This window comes from Mus pahari, chromosome 14, assembly GCF_900095145.1.
Source record: "Mus pahari chromosome 14, PAHARI_EIJ_v1.1, whole genome shotgun sequence".
NCBI lineage: Eukaryota > Metazoa > Chordata > Mammalia > Rodentia > Muridae > Mus > Mus pahari.
This window is the reverse complement of record NC_034603.1, coordinates 47,736,136-47,755,664: the sequence shown is the minus strand read 5'-3', so window position 1 is coordinate 47,755,664 and position 19,529 is coordinate 47,736,136. Positions and strand designations below refer to the sequence as shown.

Sequence of the window (19,529 nt, the reverse complement as noted above, 5' to 3'; positions counted from 1 at the left end):
AAAAAAAAACCAAAAAAAAAAAAAAAAAAAAAAAAAAAAATTAGATGCAAGTGAATTGAGTTTGTTGTGACAAGAAACTTGTCTTCTGGAACTATAGGGAGGGTGCTGAGATGACATTTCAAGAACAGTGCTAACAATGCAAGGAGTACTGCTTTACAGAGTGAGTTCTAGGACAGCCAGAGCCACACTGAGTTTCCCTGTCTTGAAACCAACCAAACAAAGTTTATCAGTAAAAGATAAAACTAGCCAGGCGTAGTGGCGCACGCCTTTAATCCCAGCACTCCACTCGGGAGGCAGAGGCAGGAGGATTTCTGAGGTCGAGGCCAGCCTGATCTACAAATTGAGTTCCAGGACAGCCAGGGTTACCAGAGAAACCCTGTCTCGGAGGGGAAAAAAAAAAAAAAAAAAAAAGACAAACTATGGGAAAAGACAAGACTATGGAAGTGTAGTGAAGGTAGAAGCAAAGTTAGAAAGCATAAAACATGTAGGAAAACTCAAGAGCAACAACTATTACCAAATGGTTAGACAATGGGATTCATAAAACAGGTTTGGTCTGATGGAGTATGCCTGCAATTACAACACTCAAGGAAGAAGCAGGAGAACTCCAAGCCATCACCAGTAACATAGCAAATTTCTCAAGTACATAGTAAGTTCAAGGCTAACTTGGCCTTACACTACATGAAACCTTGTCGTAGTTTTTTTGGGGGTTTTTTGGTTTTTGGTTTTTTTTTGAGACAGGGTTTCTCTGTGTAGTCCTGGCTGTCCTGGAACTCACTCACTCTATAGACCAGGCTGGACTCAGAAATCCGCCTGCCTCTGCCTCCCAAGTGCTGAGATTAAAGTCTTGTGCCACTACGCCCCGTTTTTGTTTGTGAAGCCCTAGCTGTAAACCAAGTCTAGAACTCAAAAATCTAATACCTATCTCTTTTTCCTAAGTGGTGGAAATATCTTCCCACCCTACTCTTTAAAAAAGCAAAATTCACCAGCCAGCCAGCCAAACAAGCAAGCAAGCAAGCAAACAAACAAACTAAGTGTTATGGTGAGATAGTACAACAGTTAAGAGTACTGGCCACTCTTCCAGATGATATGGGTTCAAGGGTTCAATTCCCAGCACACACAAGGTGGCTCTCAATCATTAATAATTTCAGTTCTGGGGACTCCAACAGTCTCCTCCTCTGCAAATGGAGTACAAACAAGCCAGCAAAGCACCCATAATCATTAACAAATAAATAAGTAAATACATAAATTATAAATGGTGATTTTAGGCTGGAGAGATGGCTCAGCAGTTAAGAGCACTGACTGCTCTTCCAAAGGTCCTGAGTTCAATTCCCAGCAACCATATGGTTACTCACAACCATCTGTAATGAGATCCGATGCCCTTTTCTGGGTTATCTGAAGACAGCTACAGTGTATTACATATAATAAATAAATAAAAACCTTATAAATAAATAAACAAATAAACAGATAAGTAAATAAATGGTCATTTAAAGAAAGGGGGAAAAAGTACAATGGCAAAGGCAATCATAGGACTCTGGAGGCTGAGGCAGGAAGTTCACAAATTCAAGGCCATCCCAAGCTACATAGAGCTATCTTAAAAAACAAAAGCAGAAAATGATTCATGTGTTGCAAACACTGTTGTATTACTAACTTTCTGACTCAAACTCAGGTACTTTTAAAAAACATAGGTTAAAGCTCAAGGATCAGGGGTCTATGCACAAGAGGCAGAAAGATTTTAAGAGCCAGAGATGGTAAATTACTTCAAGGAAATATCCTTTTCCAGACACAAGAGGACTGATACACATCTGAGACTATGACAGCCATGTATAGACCAGAACAAGTTCAACCACGCAAAGTCCCACTACCCTTAACAAGAAGCTATCCAAAACGGGTGGTTACTAGTAGGAAAAATGAGTTTAAAGAAAAAGAGCAACACTGGGTACATAAATCATACTTGCTGGCAGGCTACACGTTAGAAATAATTGGCCAACACAAAACAGATTCCATGGTTTTATTTCCTGAGACAGGATCTCATCATGTAGCTGTGGCTGGCCTGGAACTCACTGTGTAGATAAAACTGTCCCTCCAAGAGTGCTGGGATTAAAGCCACACACCACTGCACATAGCTGGATATTTGTTTTAAAAGATCAAGGAATAATATGAAATCAAGTGGATATATGAGAGGTCCTTGAAGGAGCTGGGGGAAGAGGGGAACAAGAAAGTAAAGTAAACCCAAATCACGGAGTATGGAAAGGTTCACAGTAAATGTGGCAAGAGTAAGTGTTCTTTATCATCTTTATCACATCTGGTTTTACAGAATACAGAGCTACATGTTCAAGAGTGAATGACCACATGTAAATTATACGTTAAAAATAATAAAGAGGCCAGGTGGTGGTGATGCATGCCTTTAATCCCAGCACAACCTAAGTTCCATCACTGGATGATGGAAAGGTTAAAGGAGAGATCCAACATCGCAAAGCTGTCCTCTTAATACACACACTGTGATATGTATAGCACAAAGACGGTAACAATATTTTTAAATTTAAAAAACAATCAGAGCCGAACGTGGTGGCACACACGGGAGGCAGAGGCAGGCAGATTTCTGAGTTCGAGGCCAGCCTGGTCTACAGAGTGAGTTCCAGGACAACCAGGGCTTCACAGATAAACCCTGTCTCGAAAAACAAAACAAAAAACAAAAAACACAATCAGACAGCAACTTAAGGGTTGACAAGATGGCTAATTAGGTAAGGGTACTTGTCATCACGCCTTGGTGACCTGAGAATTTGATCCCTGGGACTCACGAAGTAGTGAAAAAAGTCTACACAAGTTTTCCTCTGACCTCCAGTTGTGCAGTGACACACATGTATGCACACTCTAATAAGTAAATGTAGTGTGTTGTGTATACCAGGCTGCCCTTAAGCTCACTATACAGCCATGAATCTTTCTGCCTCCACTTCCCTAAACTATGATTACAGGTAGATAATACTTACAAGCCTAATAGATTTCCTTTAAGAAAAAAGGGGCAATGTTTCCCTTCCCTTTCCTCTCCCTTTTATCTGCTGCATCCTCTTTTGCAGCTAGGTCAGACTGGAAAAAAGAAACATGGAAGGTTTGTCAGGCATATTTGCTTTTAAGCTAAATTGTTAGGATGACCAGGATTTACATAGCCCGTTGTAGGCCAGGCAGGGTAGTTGATTACAAAACTAAATACCTGACAGCTCTGAAGCGATCTGCAGAAAAAGGGTAAGCAATACTGAATGGACTCATTCTGAAAAAAGACTCAGAGACCTCAAATCTAAATACCTGACCCCATAAAAGAAACCAAGTGTTTACGCTGAAGAGACTGCGGTCACTTCATTAAATTTATATATAGATTGCTAGGAGAGCAAGCAGGAGGTATAAAGCTTTATAACTAACTGGGCCAGGCATGGTGGTGCATACATACCTTTAATTCTAGCACTTGGGAGGCAGAGGCAGGTGGATGTCTGTGGGTTTGAGGCCAGCAAGGTCTACAGAATGAATTCTAGGACAGCCAGGGCACAGAGAAAACTAGTCTCAAAATTAACAAAAACAAAACTCCAAAACAACAAAAAAAACCCTGTAAAACTGTACTACCCCTAAACAGGAAAAGTTAGTACGATACTCTAGCACCTACACTGTACAAGGATAGCCACTTCTCTTTTAAACATTCACTTAGTTTGTACTTTGTGTGGTCAGAGGACAACTTTTGGGAATCTGTTCTTTCCTTCAACTAAAGTTGGACTTGGTGCCAATGCCTTTAGCAGTTGAGCCAAATCACTGGCTTCACTTCCCTTATACATGTTTTTATCATATAAAGTTAAAAAACTTCTAACTACACTAGTTAGACCATTATTCTAGAACCCAATGTCTCAAAATGTAGCATTTAGATATACAGGTAGGAAGACTTCGAATGGGAGATGGTGTATATGTCTATTATACAAAAATAAATCTTCCAAAACATATAGAGTGCTTATGTGGAGCTTGGCAGTATGTTCTTAGGAAATGGAAAGAGATTAGTTTAAAGTCAACCTCAGCTACTACATAGAGAGTTCAAGGCCAGCCTGCACTATAAGAAAAAATAATAATAAAACCTTATAATCTTGACTCAAGTGCTTAAAAAGGACAGACATTGGAGAAATATACACAATCAACTGAAGTAGGTTGAATATTATCTATAAGAGAAGAGTGGCGAAAAGCTACTAATGCCAGAAGTAGTTTAAAGTAATTTCACTTGTTCTGCAGTTCAACGAGTACCAGTACAAGGTTCTAGGTTCCATCCCCAGAACTACAAAGATATGGATATACAAAGAACTTAATAGCTTTGCCAAGATAAAGACTATATCATGCATCTATTGACTAAAAGACTGAGTATTTTTCCAGAAAGAATCTCAGAGTAACTGTCTACCCTGAAACTCACTGTAGACCAAGTTGCCCCTGAATTCAAAGATCCTCATGCCTCTGCTCCCCTAGTGCTAGGATTAAAGGTATACGCCACTTCACCTGACAAGACCGCAAAGAGCCTGCACTATCAGATCATAGGCATCTCTAACAGGCTTCTCATGCTACTCTTGCTGTTCTACCTTCTAGGGTACCTTGGTCTCAAAAGCTGTTTACATCATATTTCCTTTTCAGAACCACTTTTATGCTCAGTATCCCTCATCATTTTATTTCTATATTTGTTTCATATTTCAGCTAATTTCTCCAGATAAGACTTGGCTATGACATTTTCCAGACAGTCATTACGTTCCCATATTCAATAAATCAAGGACTGCTTCTCTTGTATACATACACTCATGGTTTCCCTACACCTTTCCTTCTCGCCATTTATTAGATGACCATGTCCTTCCCTCCATAAACAGACATTTTACTCCCATTATACCCTTAAGGCTTATATATAATGCTTCGGACATGATACACTCCTCTGGCTCCATATTTAGATGTTGTGTTATGCTTCATTTTGGTTTTTGGAGACAGTGTTTCTCTGTGTCACAGACTTTGCTGTCCTGTGTACTGGAATTAAAGACATGTACCTCTACTGCCTGACTCAGACTTTGCTATTGCAGAAAAAGATACTTAACAAAAAGAACTGTTTACAAAAGGAAGACAGGTGACTCTAAAGCTTAGGTTTAAACAAAAACAATGATAAAAGGAGCTTTGGGACTAGGGATGTCTCTGAAAACTTAGAGAACTTGCTTAGCAAGCACAAGGCCCTGGGTTCAATTCTCAACAAAATAACTACAAAACCCAACTAATAAAAGTTCTACTTCAGCAAGGCATGGTAGCATTTGCATGTAATTCCAGCATCTGGGAAGCTAAGGCAGACAGAAGAACAGGAAATTCAAGGCTTCCCTGGGAAAATATAGCTTACAATAAAACAAAAACTCTAACTCAGGCTACTTTTCAGGGGATTTCTCCAGTTAACTAATATTAAACCAAGGATGCAGAAGGATAACAGGAACAGACAAGCGTTTTACTTCTCATCTGCACCTAAAAGATAAGTCTGAAACAAGCTCCAATTGTCAAATTTTTGCATGACACGCTCATCTACGGAGATATATTTACAAGTAACGAGTCTGGCAGGCAGTAGTGGTACAAGCCTTTATTTAATTCTAGCACTTGCGAGGCAGAAGCAGGAGGATCTGAGTCAGGCCAGGCTGGCCTACAGAGCAAATTCCAAGATAGCCTGGACTACAGAGAAACCCTGTCTTGAATGAAAAAAAGAAAAAGAAAAAAAAAAAATCCCAACACCTTCCCGCCAATAAAACCAGCAGACTTGTTACAAAAGAACTCCCTGGGATCCTACTAGTAGGTTAAACAACTACAATACAGCGTGAGAATTTATCTATTCTAGGTAAGCCATTATGCATGGTCTAAAACTATAAATTCAAACTTGAACATCAAAACCAAGAGTTTGAGGAGACATAAGTTTTAAGCCTTCTATAAAGGAGGACAAAAGAGAAAGGTGTCTTTTAGGTCTCTAAGATTACACCAAAAAGGGAAGGAGAAACAAAAAAGCCTGGGAAGCAGCTGTGCCCCTGCCAAGTTCCTAAAATCTGCTAGGTGCTTCAAAAGTATGCAAAGGATAATGTATATAAATGATCATTTTATTATTGGGCTTTAATATTCAATGACTGTCCTCTATTGTGACAAACTAACATCTTAGGTCAGCAAAAACTGCGGGGCATGGTGGCACCCAGCACCAAGGACACAGAGGCAGGTAAGTTTGAGGCCAGCCTTGGCTACAAAGCAAACACTAGAACAGTCAGGACCACACAGGGAAACCATCGTGAAAAATAAAAAAATAAAAGTAAAAAACCATGATGTGACTCACAATTCTCTTTTCTGTCCATTTCTTGTTTTAACAAGCTTTTATAACTAATGTGTAAGACAACTGTAGATCTAAAGTATTAAAAACCATGGAATACCAATTTGCTTTGCAAAGCTAAATGTTAATATTGTTTGTTTATATTTGCTATAAATCTAAAAAAAATTTTAGTAGATTTTGGCTTGTACTACTGTGATATTCCTGTGAATCTAGAAAAGCACCTTCAGTTCTGGGGAATGAAATACACTGGGCATGGGAATAGAGAGACACTAGTCTAACTCTGGAAAGTGTGTGCTGAAGAACATGAATTCCTGCAGAGGACACTTACAATGCTGAACAGACACTGCTCTACCAAACTCAATGGGTCTCTGAGGAAGCAGAAAAGATAAACAGAAAAAAAATGTTCTTGTATTAAAATCTTGTAAAGATTTTAACTTTACTATCATAAAACAAAGATTTGCATTATTCTAAAAATGAACCTGACAACATTCCATATACTTTTACAGTACCAGCATTACATACGGACATCTAAGCCCCTCTCCATAACCCTGTGCTAGATTAACCTAACAAAAGCTGTTTACTCCAGGTAATCTGTGAGAAGTATACTGAAATAACAGTACCAGGGAGATTGGGGAGCAGAAACTTGAAAAATGTTTTGATTAGCTTAGGACCTCAGGAAACAACACTGAAACAGTATTGTACAAATCAACTTACTGAAGCGGCAGGTGATCTCTGAGTTCCAGGTCAGCTTGATCTACAAAGTAAGTTCTAGGATAGCTAGGCCTGTTATGCAGAGAAACCCTGTCTTGGAAAAACCAAGCAAACACCCAAAATTTGTCTTTCACAATCATGAGCAAGGAGCTGAGATGGCTTGACTAGCATGTAGGTATGACAACTTGTGTCTAGGAACTGTAGTATCCTCATACAAAGCCAGGTACACATTAGCACTGGGCTCGAGATAATCCCTTGACACTCACTGGCCAGCCAGTGCTCATTAATTTGAGTATATGTAGTTTAGTGTGTATATATGACTGTGGATACTTATGAACTGACCTAAATACTTCCAAGAATGTTATATAGCCTAGGCAGGCATGGGGGCTCATGCTGTTAATCTCAGTTCTCAGGAAGCAGAGGCAAACAAAACCTATATGACTTCAATTCCAACCTGATCTACATGGTGCATTCTAGGCCACTTGGTGTCAGAGAGTGAGACCATCTCAAAAAACAAGATTTACCTAGCTACAGTAACTAAGACATTGAAGAACTGCTGTCAAGTGGAAAAGAATAAAGGGATCATGTTTCCCACTTATTGGCTTATTATTCCTAAAATATTTAAAGGACTAAAAGGCAAATTATTAAGGGTATAATATTAAAGGTGCATGCTTTTAATCCCAGCACTCAGAAGGTAAAGGCAGGCAGCTCTCTTTGAGTTTGAGGTCAGCCTGGTCTACAAAGCAAGTTCCAGGACACAGAGAAAGCATATCTGAAACAAACAAACAAACAAACCACGAAATGAGAACACTAAGAATATTATCTATGTTTGCTAGTTTTATGTCAACTGGACATAGTCATTTTAACAGAGGAGACCTTGGTGGGAATTGTGAGGTATACCTTTGCTCCATTCAGGATGCCCTTGAAGTTCAAGGGTATCCGCCTGATTTCAAAGCGAGGTCTAGGACAGGCAGGGCTTCATAGAGAAGCCTCAAAAACCAAAAACCAAAAACAAACAAACAAACAAACAAAAAAAAACCAAAAAGAGACCGAGATCATCAGTCCAGAAATTCCCAGCACAGATTTTGCCTATAAGGCATGTACTTGATTGATGATGGACAAGAAGACCCAGCTCATTCTCATTCATATATGTGTGTGTGTGTGTGTGTGTGTGTGTGTATATATATAATTTCACTGCTAGAGCACATGCCTAACATTCACAGAAATTTGTACTCAAATCGTTAACACAGAAGTAGTTGAGGGATAGGTAAATGCAAAGTTATGCAAAATTTCCAGTTTCTAAATATTCTGTAGTCAATCAACAAATGGCACTCTAGTTCCCGGAAATATTTAAATGGAACATTATTGCATGCTTTTTGTTTGTCTTTCTTTTTTGGTTTTTCAAGACACGGTTTCCCTGTGTAAAAGCCCTGGCTGTCCTGAACATCACGTTGTAGATCAAGCCTGCCTTGAACTCAGAATCCATGTGCCACCCTGCCTGGATAAAAGTATGAGTATTTTACATTTAAGAAATAAATAAGGAAAAGGAAAAATGAGATCCCTCTCTCTTATTTAAAGATAATTACTTTGAACAGTAGTTTTCAACCCATGGGTTGCCACTGCTTTTGGAGTCAAATGACCCTTTTACAGTGATCACCTAAGACCACGGGAAAAATTTATTTACATTATGATTCATAAAAGCAGTAAAATTACAGTTATCAAGTAGCAACAAAAATAATTTTATGGTTGGGGGTCACCACAACATGAAGAACTGTATTTAAGGGCCGCAGCATCAGGAAGCTGAGAACCACTGACTTAAGAGGAAATATAATAGTGTGAAACACCTAGTACAAAGTATGAACTCTAGTTGCTGCTTCTCCACAGCTGAAGTAGTAAGATTAAGACCAAGTGCCCATGTTAAAGAATCTGATTTAAAAAATACAAGAAACTCAAAAGAGAGAAGCAATAATGACATATGTTCTATAAAACAGTTTCCAATATTAGAGGTGGTCAAACAGTCTTGAAGAATCTCTACCAGAGATGCTACAGAAATTAATTCCTAACTCATATGTACACCTGGAGCAACTGATTCTAACACTTAAAAAAAAAAAAAAAAACAAAACCCAGTAAGCGTGTGGTGATCACTAAGGAAATGGTCACTCTAATTGTCCCTCTATTCTCCAGTATATCACTTAGTGTAAACTGACATTCTCTTACCTATGAGATTCTTGCTCTCCTTTCATTTTCTCTACTTTTGATAACATATCATCAACTTTAAATGCTTTCCTGGAAGAAACAGATAAACATAATAATCACTTCTCAACTAGGAAAAACACAAAATTATACTGCAATAAACAAAAGCAGAAATTTGATTTTGTTTATTTTAAAATTAGATGACTAGCCATAACAAAGCACCACTGTTGATACAATGTGATATATAAAACAAGTAGACATGCCTTCAAGCACAACTGTTAATATTATTTTTCATGAAACCTCCTGTAATTATCTCTCAGTCATGAGTAATTCTCCTTATTCCTGGAATTTTGTTTTACTTATTTCTAAAGTCCCCTACATGTAAAACCTCTCTAAATATTTTATTTCTACTACTAGACTGTAATTTCCTGAAAGGCAATGCTTACTTTTTTTTTTTAAGACTTAGTAGTATTTAAGCACCTATCAGGTTGAGCAAAACAAATGTATGCATATTTTTAAAATATTCATTATCTTGATTTTGCTTGTTTTGGTTTGGGTTTTTTTTTTTGGCTTTTTGAGACAGGAGTTTCTCTCTGTGGCCCTGGCTAACCTGGAACTCACTTTGTAGACCAGGTTCAAGAATTCAAGAGATCTCCCTGTCTTTGCCTTCCACTGCTGCGGTTAAAGGTATGCCCTGCTAGTCATAAAATATCCTCAAAGGTTATTGCCAGATTTTCAGTTAAACAATATTCCACACCAAGATTAAAATAAGCAACCCCCCCAAAATTACAAATGACAATAACGTTAGGGCACATACCACTCAATAATAAAATTATTTATTATACTTTAACTTGACACTTTGATTTTTGATAGAGGGTCTTGTTACCTAGCTTTAGCTGGCCTACCACCACTATGTAACATGTAATATCAAGCTGGCCTCAAACACGGGCATAACCCACCACACCTGGCTAAATCTGCTTAAGAGAAAAAAATTTCCACCACAATAAAATTTTCCAAATGTAAGTTGAGTGGAATAGAAAATATGCCTCATCTTACTCCTCAAAGTGAGCTATATCCTAGAAATAAAAGTCTTGTTTCATATAATTTGTTAATTAGAAACAATTGTATCTCTTTTTACAGAGATATTATTTTCAAAATTAGGACTTGAAAAGTTCATTTCACACTCAGTTATCATTTGATAATACTTATGTGTAGATATCCAAATTACCTGACTTCATATTACAAATGTGTGCCACTATGCCGGGCCAAATACTCAACTGCTCTCTAATAAAAAGAATCAAAGGGCAGTGATGGCACATGCCTTTGATCCCAGCACTCAGGAGGCAGAGGCAGGTGGAAGTGGATTTGAGTTCTAGCCAACCTGGTCTACAGAGTGAGTTACAGGACAGCCAGGGCTACACAGAGAAACCCTGTCTCCAAAAAAACAAAAAAAACCAAAAAAGATGTATAGGAAAGTGTTAAAAAGAACACATTACAGTAAAATATTGAAGGAACCTAACTGTCTATATTTTAGGTGAATAAAAAAAAAAAAAAAAAAAAAAACCTAGCTCTAGAATAAAATCAACAAAAACCACATCAATTTTAAAGTTTTATCACAGAGCATAGTAAGTAGTTTAGGAAAAAGGTATCTATTTTCAATCTACAAATAAGAGAAGAAAAACTGACTCAGGCTCATTACAAATAACTGTGCAGTATAAATATTGAAGGATTTAAAAAAAATTATTTTAGTACTTAACTTTAACCATTTAACTTAAAATAACTTAAGAATAGTAACAGGGTTGCAGGGGTTGGAGAGATGGTTCAACAGTTAAGAGCACTGACTGCTCTTCCAGAGGTTCCAGGTTCGATTCCCAGGACCCACATAGCAGCTGACATGTCTCATGCACATGTAACTCTGTAACTCTCACACAGACATACATACAGGCCAAACACCAAATGCACATACAACAGAACAAAAAAATAATAGTAATAAAAAATTTAATTGTCTTCAGGAAGAAAGATTAGATTCAAACACTGAAGCATTTCTTCCAATGTTGAGTTTCATTTAGAAGAAACTAGACCTGAACATTCTGAAGTCACCAGAACTGAATGGTAGCAGCCATTTGAAGCAGGTAAGATGCTAAGGGCAATCTAGCCTCCTGTAGGGAAAAGAAAGCAACTACAAAGCAGCACCTCCCCACAGCAGCATTTCTTTAGAAGATCAGCACCATACAACAGCTGAGTTACCAAATGAAATCAGTAGTAACCATATGGTCACCAAAAAATAAAATGATTACAATTACAAGAAGTTTGATTGGGGAGAGGGAAATGGAAGGGTTTCAAATAACTTCAAAAGATATCTAATAATGTAAGATTCAATAAAAAGCTCTTTCTTGAGTCAAGTGTGTAGCTGGATGCCTATAACCAAAAGTACCCAGAAATCTGAAGCAGGAGGATTACAACTTCCAGCCAGGCTTGGGATTCACTGTGAAATCCTTTCTCCAAAAATAAACTAAACAAAGGTGTTCTCATCTTTAATCCTACTGTATCATAGTAGGGTTAAGCCTATAGTATTTGAATACTTCTTTGAAGACTCAAGTATGAGTTTAACAAATACACCAGAATTAATATTATAACCGATGGTACAACTTCAAAGAGAGTAACATGAGAGCTAAGGATATACCTAAGTGTCTATCTAGCATGCCTAAAACCGCGAATTCAATTCCCAACAGTGTCCTTCCCCACAAAATACTGTTATACTAACAGTACATACTATACATAAGCATAACTATATACATTATATTAAGAACTGAACTACAGGGGCTGGAGAGATAGCTGCTCTTCCAGAGGTCTCGAGTTCAAATCCCAGCAACCACATGGTAGCTCACAACCATCTGTAATGAGATCTAATGTCCTCTGGTATGTCTGAAGATTGCTACACAGGGTACTTATATATAACAAATAAAATCTTTTGTAAAAAAAACAAAAAAACAAAACAAAAAAAAAAACTGAGCTCCAAAAAAATCATGAAAAAGCATCACTGTGGAACATATACCTTTAAAGTCACTAACTGCAAAGACCACTCATCTAAAGGTCTTAGTCCTAAGTCTTGAACTATAACAAGAGAACTAAATTCCTATGCATTTTTGTAAGGAAATAATCTAAATGAGGTTTAAATGTTTAAATGTTAGCAAATTTGCTTCAAAAAACCCCAAAGACAGTTTTAAGAATCCAAGGGGCAATAATCAGAAAACCAGTTTTTTTTTTCTTTTGGTTTTTCAAGACAAGGTTTCTCTGTGTAGTCCTGGCTGTCCTGGAACTCACTCTGTAGACCAGGCTGGCCTCGAACTCAGAAATCCGCCTGCCTCTGCCTCTGCCTCCCGAGTGTTGGGATTAAAGGCGTGCGCCACCACACCTGGCAAAACCAGTTTCTATCACCAAAGTTCACATTATTTTTGACACAATCTCATAAAGCCTCGGCAGTCCTGAACTCACCATGTAGATCAGAGTAGCCTTCAACTCAAGAGACCCACCTGCCACTGCTATTCCAAGTGCTAAATTAAAGGCACCTGCCACCATGCCCAACTCAAGCAAACTTTCTATAGTGTATCTATCGGCATATATCTAAGGAGACAAATAGTCTACTAAGCAAACATGTTATGAAAATGATAAATTTTAAAATGGGCTTTTCTATTTATCTATTCATCCAAATTTAGCTTTTAAAAAAGTTTATTATTTTTAAAATCAAATCAGATCGCTTCTCGGCCTTTTGGCTAAGATCAAGTGTAAAATCAAATCAGGTCATATCCTAAAATAACTAACTATATTGAAAAAGTTTGAATTCAAAGTTCTATGGAATGAATCAAAAGTTAACTACAGACCACCAGTGAAATTTGGCTTACTGTTGTGTATAACCCACAAGCCAAGAATGGTCTCTGAAGATAAAGCTAGCCTATCTGAAGTTAGAAACTGTGAATCCCTAGTAACTAAACTCTTCTCTACCCCATCCCTCAAAGCAGAAAGAATCCTTCATTTCTCTCTAGTAGGGTTATATTAAAAATACTGTACTTCGTAGTCTTGTGTATTGAATTCCATTAATGAAACATTTATAGACATTTTTCTCTATATATGAAAAGTACCTTGATAATAGTCCTGATATTGTCTTCTAGCCACAAGAACCTAAAATGTTTATTACTCCTTTAACAGAAAAGGTTTGATCATAGATCAAATAATGCAGTAGACAGGCATAAAGAAGACAATCTAATTCTGTGAATTTGTTATCTTCTTCCTAGTTATTTGGGTGCTTATTAACTTTCATCTATTAAATGAAATTAATTTCTCTTACAGGTCCCTCGATTGCCAGAAGGCAATCTTACATTTCCAGACTTCATAATTATGATGCCCTTATAACTGTAGCTTGCTCTAGAAATGTGATGCCTACCTAGTAACCAAGATACTCCTAAGCAGTTTAGTTTCAAAATGTATTGAAATAGCTTAATATTGTATTAAGTCAAGACTTAGGCAGACCTGGTGGTTCATACCTATAATCCCAGTAGCTGGGGGAGAGCAAGAGGGTGTGCTGAAGCAGAACGGTCACAAGTCTCGGGCCAGTCTAGGTTGTACAGAGTTGTCAGGCCTGCTAGGTCTACCTAGCAAGAAGACTTTAACTTAACAGACAAGCAATAAGATTATAGTGATACCAAGTTTAATGGAAGGTCTTTCCCTTCTATTTAAAGTCACTCACTTTGACATGCTCACTAAGTAAATCCTGCACATATAAAGAAACTTATCTTCCGTATTACCTTTGAGTTAAGTAATAAACATACACGAAAAGTTCATTCAGACCCTGCTTTAAGACCAGATGATCAAAACATCTTACTTTTAAAAAATTATTAACTTCAAAAGTATCACAGATACATACCCTGTACCTTTTAGAAATCATTTAAGTTCTAGAAAAGCAACCAAACTTGAAAATAAGTAATAACACAGGGTAAAAATTGTGTCAGTAAAATCACTTCACTAAATACTGTAATAGAAACTGGTGACAAACTAGAATTACAAAAAAGATACGTTTAAATTTTTAAACAATGGTCTACAGAGTGAGCTCCAGGACAGCCAGGGCTACACAGAGAAACCCTGTCTCGAAAAACAAATAAATAAATAAAATTTTAAACAAGTTGATCTTTCAATTTTCCTAATATGTGATCAGAACTTTAAGACAAAGCTTTTAAAGTGAATTTTCCTGAGCTGCTCTACCAGACTCTAAGTCAAAACTTTCTAATAGTTTCATCAGCTTGAAATAAGATTCATAAAACGTACCTTTTGATGTTTGTTCTGGAGTTTCGATGAGACATGTAAGTAAGAGTTCTGTGCAAAAATATTGGCTATAAAAAATTAAAAATATTAAAATTACAGATGAAATTATAAGAATGAAATAATACTGGTGAATTTCATTGACTACTTACTGCGATAAGATTTCGAGTTCGAAGAAATCTATATATCTGTGTTGGTTCTAGGTAACAGGAAACAAAATCCAAACATTATCTAAATGTATTTTAATGAACTTGTCAGTAAATTATCAACCCAGCCCACGACAACCCCCACCCTAACCAATATAAAATAATCTCCCATTATGGAAATAATTTACTACATATTCATATCTAGAAAACTAGTAAGCAGGAAAGGTCATTCAGTCAAGACATACACTCACACAATCTTCTTCCCCTGCTCCCTCCTTCTCCCTGAAGGGTCTTTCTCTACAGTCACTAACCCTTTCTAGGGTAGCCTTCATCAGTGAGCAAAGCAAAGAGCAATAAATTAAGTACCTACTCCACACACACATTCATGCCAAGCAAGATGAAAATTTCACTTTAGTTGGCCATTAAAAAACTTGTAGTCAAAACTAAACTCTTTACGAACATTCTAATACAGATATGATCAAAAATTAGTATTGTAAAATTCTCTATCTTAAACTCATAATCAACAGCTTCCAAAAACAAGTTTTCCCCGAAACAATCTTTTTAATGCTTAAAATTTAAATTATTATAAAGGACTTAGGTTAAATAGTTGAAATATATCTTCATACATCCCCCCAATTCCAGTAATATTCGATAACTACCAGAATCACATTTCTTTAAGATGTGCTAATCTAATTATGAATACCTAGATTAATAATTATATTAAGAACTTAATGTCTAGAAACGGAATTAAGTATTAGGGGTAAAAAAAAAATCTCTTAATGGTAACAGTTTTCTTGCAGGTGGATTCATTTGAAAGCTAGTAGCTAAAATCTTCCTAGAGGATTGGTTTTCTCATAACATTTAGAAAGTTTTAAATTTCCACTTAATCTTCAATTTAGTTTTAGTTTCAAATTAAAGTAAAAGGAGATGAGATGTTTTAGAAGAGGTACAAACAAGTGTATTTATTCTCATTACTGTCCTTCAGTTCTGACTATATTTAAAAGCTTTTCAGATTTTTGTAAAAGTATATTAAGCAAAAGAATAACGATCTCTGAAGCATGATCAATTATCTGTTTCAATATTCAAAAATCGAAATGATTTGTATTAAATTCCAATAAGAATTTCATAAAGCATCAATGAAAATGAAGGAAAAGTATTAAAACAATGTAAAACGTCTTTGCAAGTACAGCTGATACCAAAGCCCATAACATATGCCACGGATATATTGTAAATAAAGAGATTCAACGGCAAAGCTGACTTCATTCAAGTTGCCTTAAAATACCCAGCTAGAAGATTGCTGAATTCCACTATCTACACAAAAAGAAAAGCAAACAATCAGGATATAATACCCACTTAGTAACAATTTTATTTATAGTCATAATGTTTATAAATTCTATTGTTTGTTTCCAGACACTGTGTGTTCCCCTTTCCAAGTAAGTCAGTTTCGCCCTCCACGCATCTTCTAAAACGAAAAACCGAGATTAAAAAAAAAAAATGTTCTGGAATTAAGACACAACTCCAAGGTTGTCCACGGAGAGGACGCTTGCCCCATTCTGTCTCTCTCAGTCTACGTACCCATAAAATGGGCGGACAGGTTTGAAAAGGCTTAAAAGGTTTCAAATGGTGCGTGTTCACACGCAGCCAGAGTGGGTGCGAAGGCATTTCAGACCCGTGACAATTTCCTCGGCTTTACAACGCTCATCTCCGCACAGGCTGTGTCTGGTCCCCCGAAACCCACAACTAGAATCCCGGTACTTGTGGAGTAGGGAAGGCATGAACGAAAACATCAACTCGTCTCGGGATCTGTCTGCGCTCAGTTCAACCGTCACGTCCCCACCTCCAAGGCTGCTCTGAACCTAGGGGCCCCGGGGCGACCCTTCCGGGAGTCAGGGACCCGCTCGGGACCCCGGCCGTTCCCCCGCCGAGTCGTCCCTCCACCACTCCCAAAGCAAGTGGACTCTCCGAGAACCCGGCGGAGCGCCCCGTGCCCCGAACGCCGGAGAGGGGCACCCCTGCTCTCGAAGCCGCTCACACTCACTCTCAAAGGCCTGGAGGAAAAGCTCGTGGTCAGCCTGGACGTGCTCCATTTTCGGCTTCTTCACCGGTAACACCGCGGCCCCCGCCGCCGCGGCCGCCGCCGCCGAGGAGGAGGAGGAGGCCGAGTAACTGCCGCCGCCTCCACAGCCCCCGCCGCCGGATTTGCCGCCCGAAGCCGCCGCCGCGGCCGCCGCCGCCGCCACGGCCGCCGCCGAACCCCCGAAGCCGCCTCCCCCGGACCCCGCGCTGGGCCCCGAGCCGCCCCCTCCCCCACCGCCGTGCTTCTGAGGCGCCATCGCGGTTCCTGCCTCCTCCCCCCCGCCAGCTACCCGCCGGGCGGCCCCGGAGAGTGAGCGCCTGCTCCGCCAACCGCTCGCCCCAGCAGGCTCCAGCGGACCGAGGGGGGAAGGAGGAGAGAGGGGAGGAGAGGGGAAGGGAAGGGAGGAGGAGAGGAGGGAAGGAGGGAGGAAAAAAAAAAAAAAAAGTGTCTCCTCCGAGCCCCGCTCCGCTTCGGAGGCCGCTCACCCTACCCTGGCCTCGCTCCGCCCACTTTCCCCGCCCGGCGCTCCGATTGGCCGGCGGGAGCGCGCGCCGCCCGGCCTCCCAGCCCGTTGGTCCGCGGAGTCCCCCGTCAGTCACGCGGAGGCGCTTCTCGCGGAGGCGCGGCTTGGTTGGCCCGTGCGCGCTGCCGACCGCGGGCCCGGCCGCCTCTTTGAACTGAATTCGCGGGAAAATGAGGGGTCGGAGCGGCCTTCCTGCTCGTCCCGGTGCATTGTGGGCAGAGGGGGACTCGCGAGCGGCTGAGAGAGCCGTTTCTCGCCTTGAGGGCTTCGTCGGTCGCCGCCCCCCAGGGGGGCAGAGGACCCCTGGAGAGAGGCGGGTGGCTGAGCAACTGGAGGGCGAAGGGGCCTTTGAAAGGAACCGAGGTCCTCCGCGGATCCCGAGACGGTGTGGTCTCAGGAAGTGACCTGCCCCGGGGGGTGATGTGTGCTCAGTCTCATCTCCGCGGAGGCAGGAGGAGATCGGGTCCCCTGGCCGCCACGTGCCCCAAGGCACCCATGGCCGAAATCCCCGAGCGCAGCCACAGGGTTGTCAGGACGTGAATGGGCTCGCCTACGAAAGGGAGCGACCTATTTTGTGGCGGGCGTTTCTCAGAAATCAAGGAGACTTGGTTAAGGGCTGGGAGGTTTCAGGATTCTATGGAATTGGGTTGTGGCTTCTCAACGCGGTGCGAGCAAAGTAGATACTTTATTTTCTCCAAGACAATAGGTGATTCGAAATAGAGATTTTTTTTTTTTTTTGAGATTTATTGCACTGCCAAAAGCCTGTGAGGAACTGTTGTGTTTTGAGTGCCTTGCTTAAAACGATAAACAGAACCGACTAAGTCTGTTGGTACAATTTGACTTACTCTGAACAACTTGGATTCCAAGTTAGACAAAATAACCAGCTTATATTTTAACTTTCTAAAAATGTTTTTATGCTCAGTGGTGATGACACATGCCTTTAATCTCAGAATTCTAGAGGCAGAGGCAGGCAGATCTCTGTGAGTTGGGAGGCCAGCCTGGCCTACAGAGTGAGTTCCAAGAAGGCCAAGGCTAGACAGAGAAACCCTGTATTGAAAAAGAAATTAATAAAAATAATTACTTTAGGGACTGGAGAGATGTCTCAGAAGTTGGGAGCACTGACTGTTCTTTCAGAGGCCCAGGTTCAATTCCCAGTAACTACATGGCAGCTCAAAACTGTAACTACAGTTTCAAGGGATCTGACACAGAAATAAATGCAAGCAAAACACCAATGCACATAAGTCATTAAAAAAAAAAAAGTATTTGCAGTGGTGGAACGTGCCTTTTATCCCAGCACTTGGGAGGCAGAGGAGGTGGATTTCTGAGTTCGAGGTCAGCCTGGTCTACAGAGTGAGTTCCAGGACAATTAGGGCTACACAGAGGAACCCTGTGCCTAAGTCTACACTACACCTAGGTTGTGTGCTGCTGTCCTTGCAGGTCAAAAGAGGGTGTTGCATCTCCTGGAACTGGAGTCACAGGTGGTTGTGAGGCCTAGGGTGGGTGCTAAGAATCAAATGGAGGTCTCTGAGAGAGCAGCCAGTGCTCTCAACTGTAGAGCTGTAAGTCCAACCCCTCCTTATGTTTTATATTCAGAAGGAACTTTAGAATGCTCTCATTATACTAGTCTGTGTATTTAAGAATATTTCTTACTGCAAAATAGGTATATGGTGGGTTTTTTTCCCTTAGATTTCTGAAGTATGTCTCTGATTAATGCCACCCCACTGAGATTTCTGGAGTTTTAGCTGCCGTATGGCTTTATAGCGTTAGGAAATTCAGTCAGGGTCTGGATAATTAAATTACTCTAAGCAAATCCAAAAATATCGAGTTACAAACTAGAGTGCTAATTTAACTAGCCATAAATATAGATGTCAAAATGTTCCCTCTTCATCATTTGTCAGGGTTCAGTTGTAGGGAGGGAGAGGACTGAGGGACAGATGCAGTCAAATAACCAAGTGAAAGATTATCATGAATGTTTGATGAAAGGAGAAATGGACCTAAGGGATTTGGGGTATTCTTAAAGGAAATGGTAGTATCAGGCATTGATGTGATGTTGCACATCTGTGCTAACCAACATTAATCATGAAAAAGCCAGCCATGCCATGAGAGAGGTGCTGCTGATAAGTCCTCACTTCTATATTCCTTATCTAGAATTTGTGTAGAATGCAAAAAAAAAAAAAAAAAAAAAAAAAAAAATGCTTAACTTCAGAAACAGAAGCCATTCTC

General features: G+C 39.7%; 1 protein-coding gene and 1 pseudogene across 2 annotated transcripts in view; one reads left to right on the top strand and one right to left on the bottom strand.

The window, feature by feature from the left end:
- The window catches only part of Suz12 (SUZ12 polycomb repressive complex 2 subunit), a 44,936-nt gene extending 27,660 nt beyond the window's left edge, over nucleotides 1-17,276 (bottom strand). Inside the window, exons 1-4 of one of the 2 annotated variants that reach the window (XM_021212159.2) lie at nucleotides 16,745-17,276; nucleotides 14,713-14,759; nucleotides 14,567-14,631; nucleotides 9,272-9,340 (exon numbers count right to left, since the gene is read on the bottom strand). In XM_021212159.2, coding sequence (XP_021067818.1) covers nucleotides 9,272-9,340; nucleotides 14,567-14,631; nucleotides 14,713-14,759; nucleotides 16,745-17,039 — 476 coding nt within the window. In that variant the 5' untranslated portion in view covers nucleotides 17,040-17,276. The remainder of the gene's footprint in view (nucleotides 1-9,271; nucleotides 9,341-14,566; nucleotides 14,632-14,712; nucleotides 14,760-16,744) is intronic. The other variant, XM_021212160.2, reaches the window with a different exon arrangement.
- On the top strand, nucleotides 13,001-13,154 carry LOC115065466 (annotated as a pseudogene).
- Nucleotides 17,277-19,529: the final 2,253 nt, after the last annotated feature.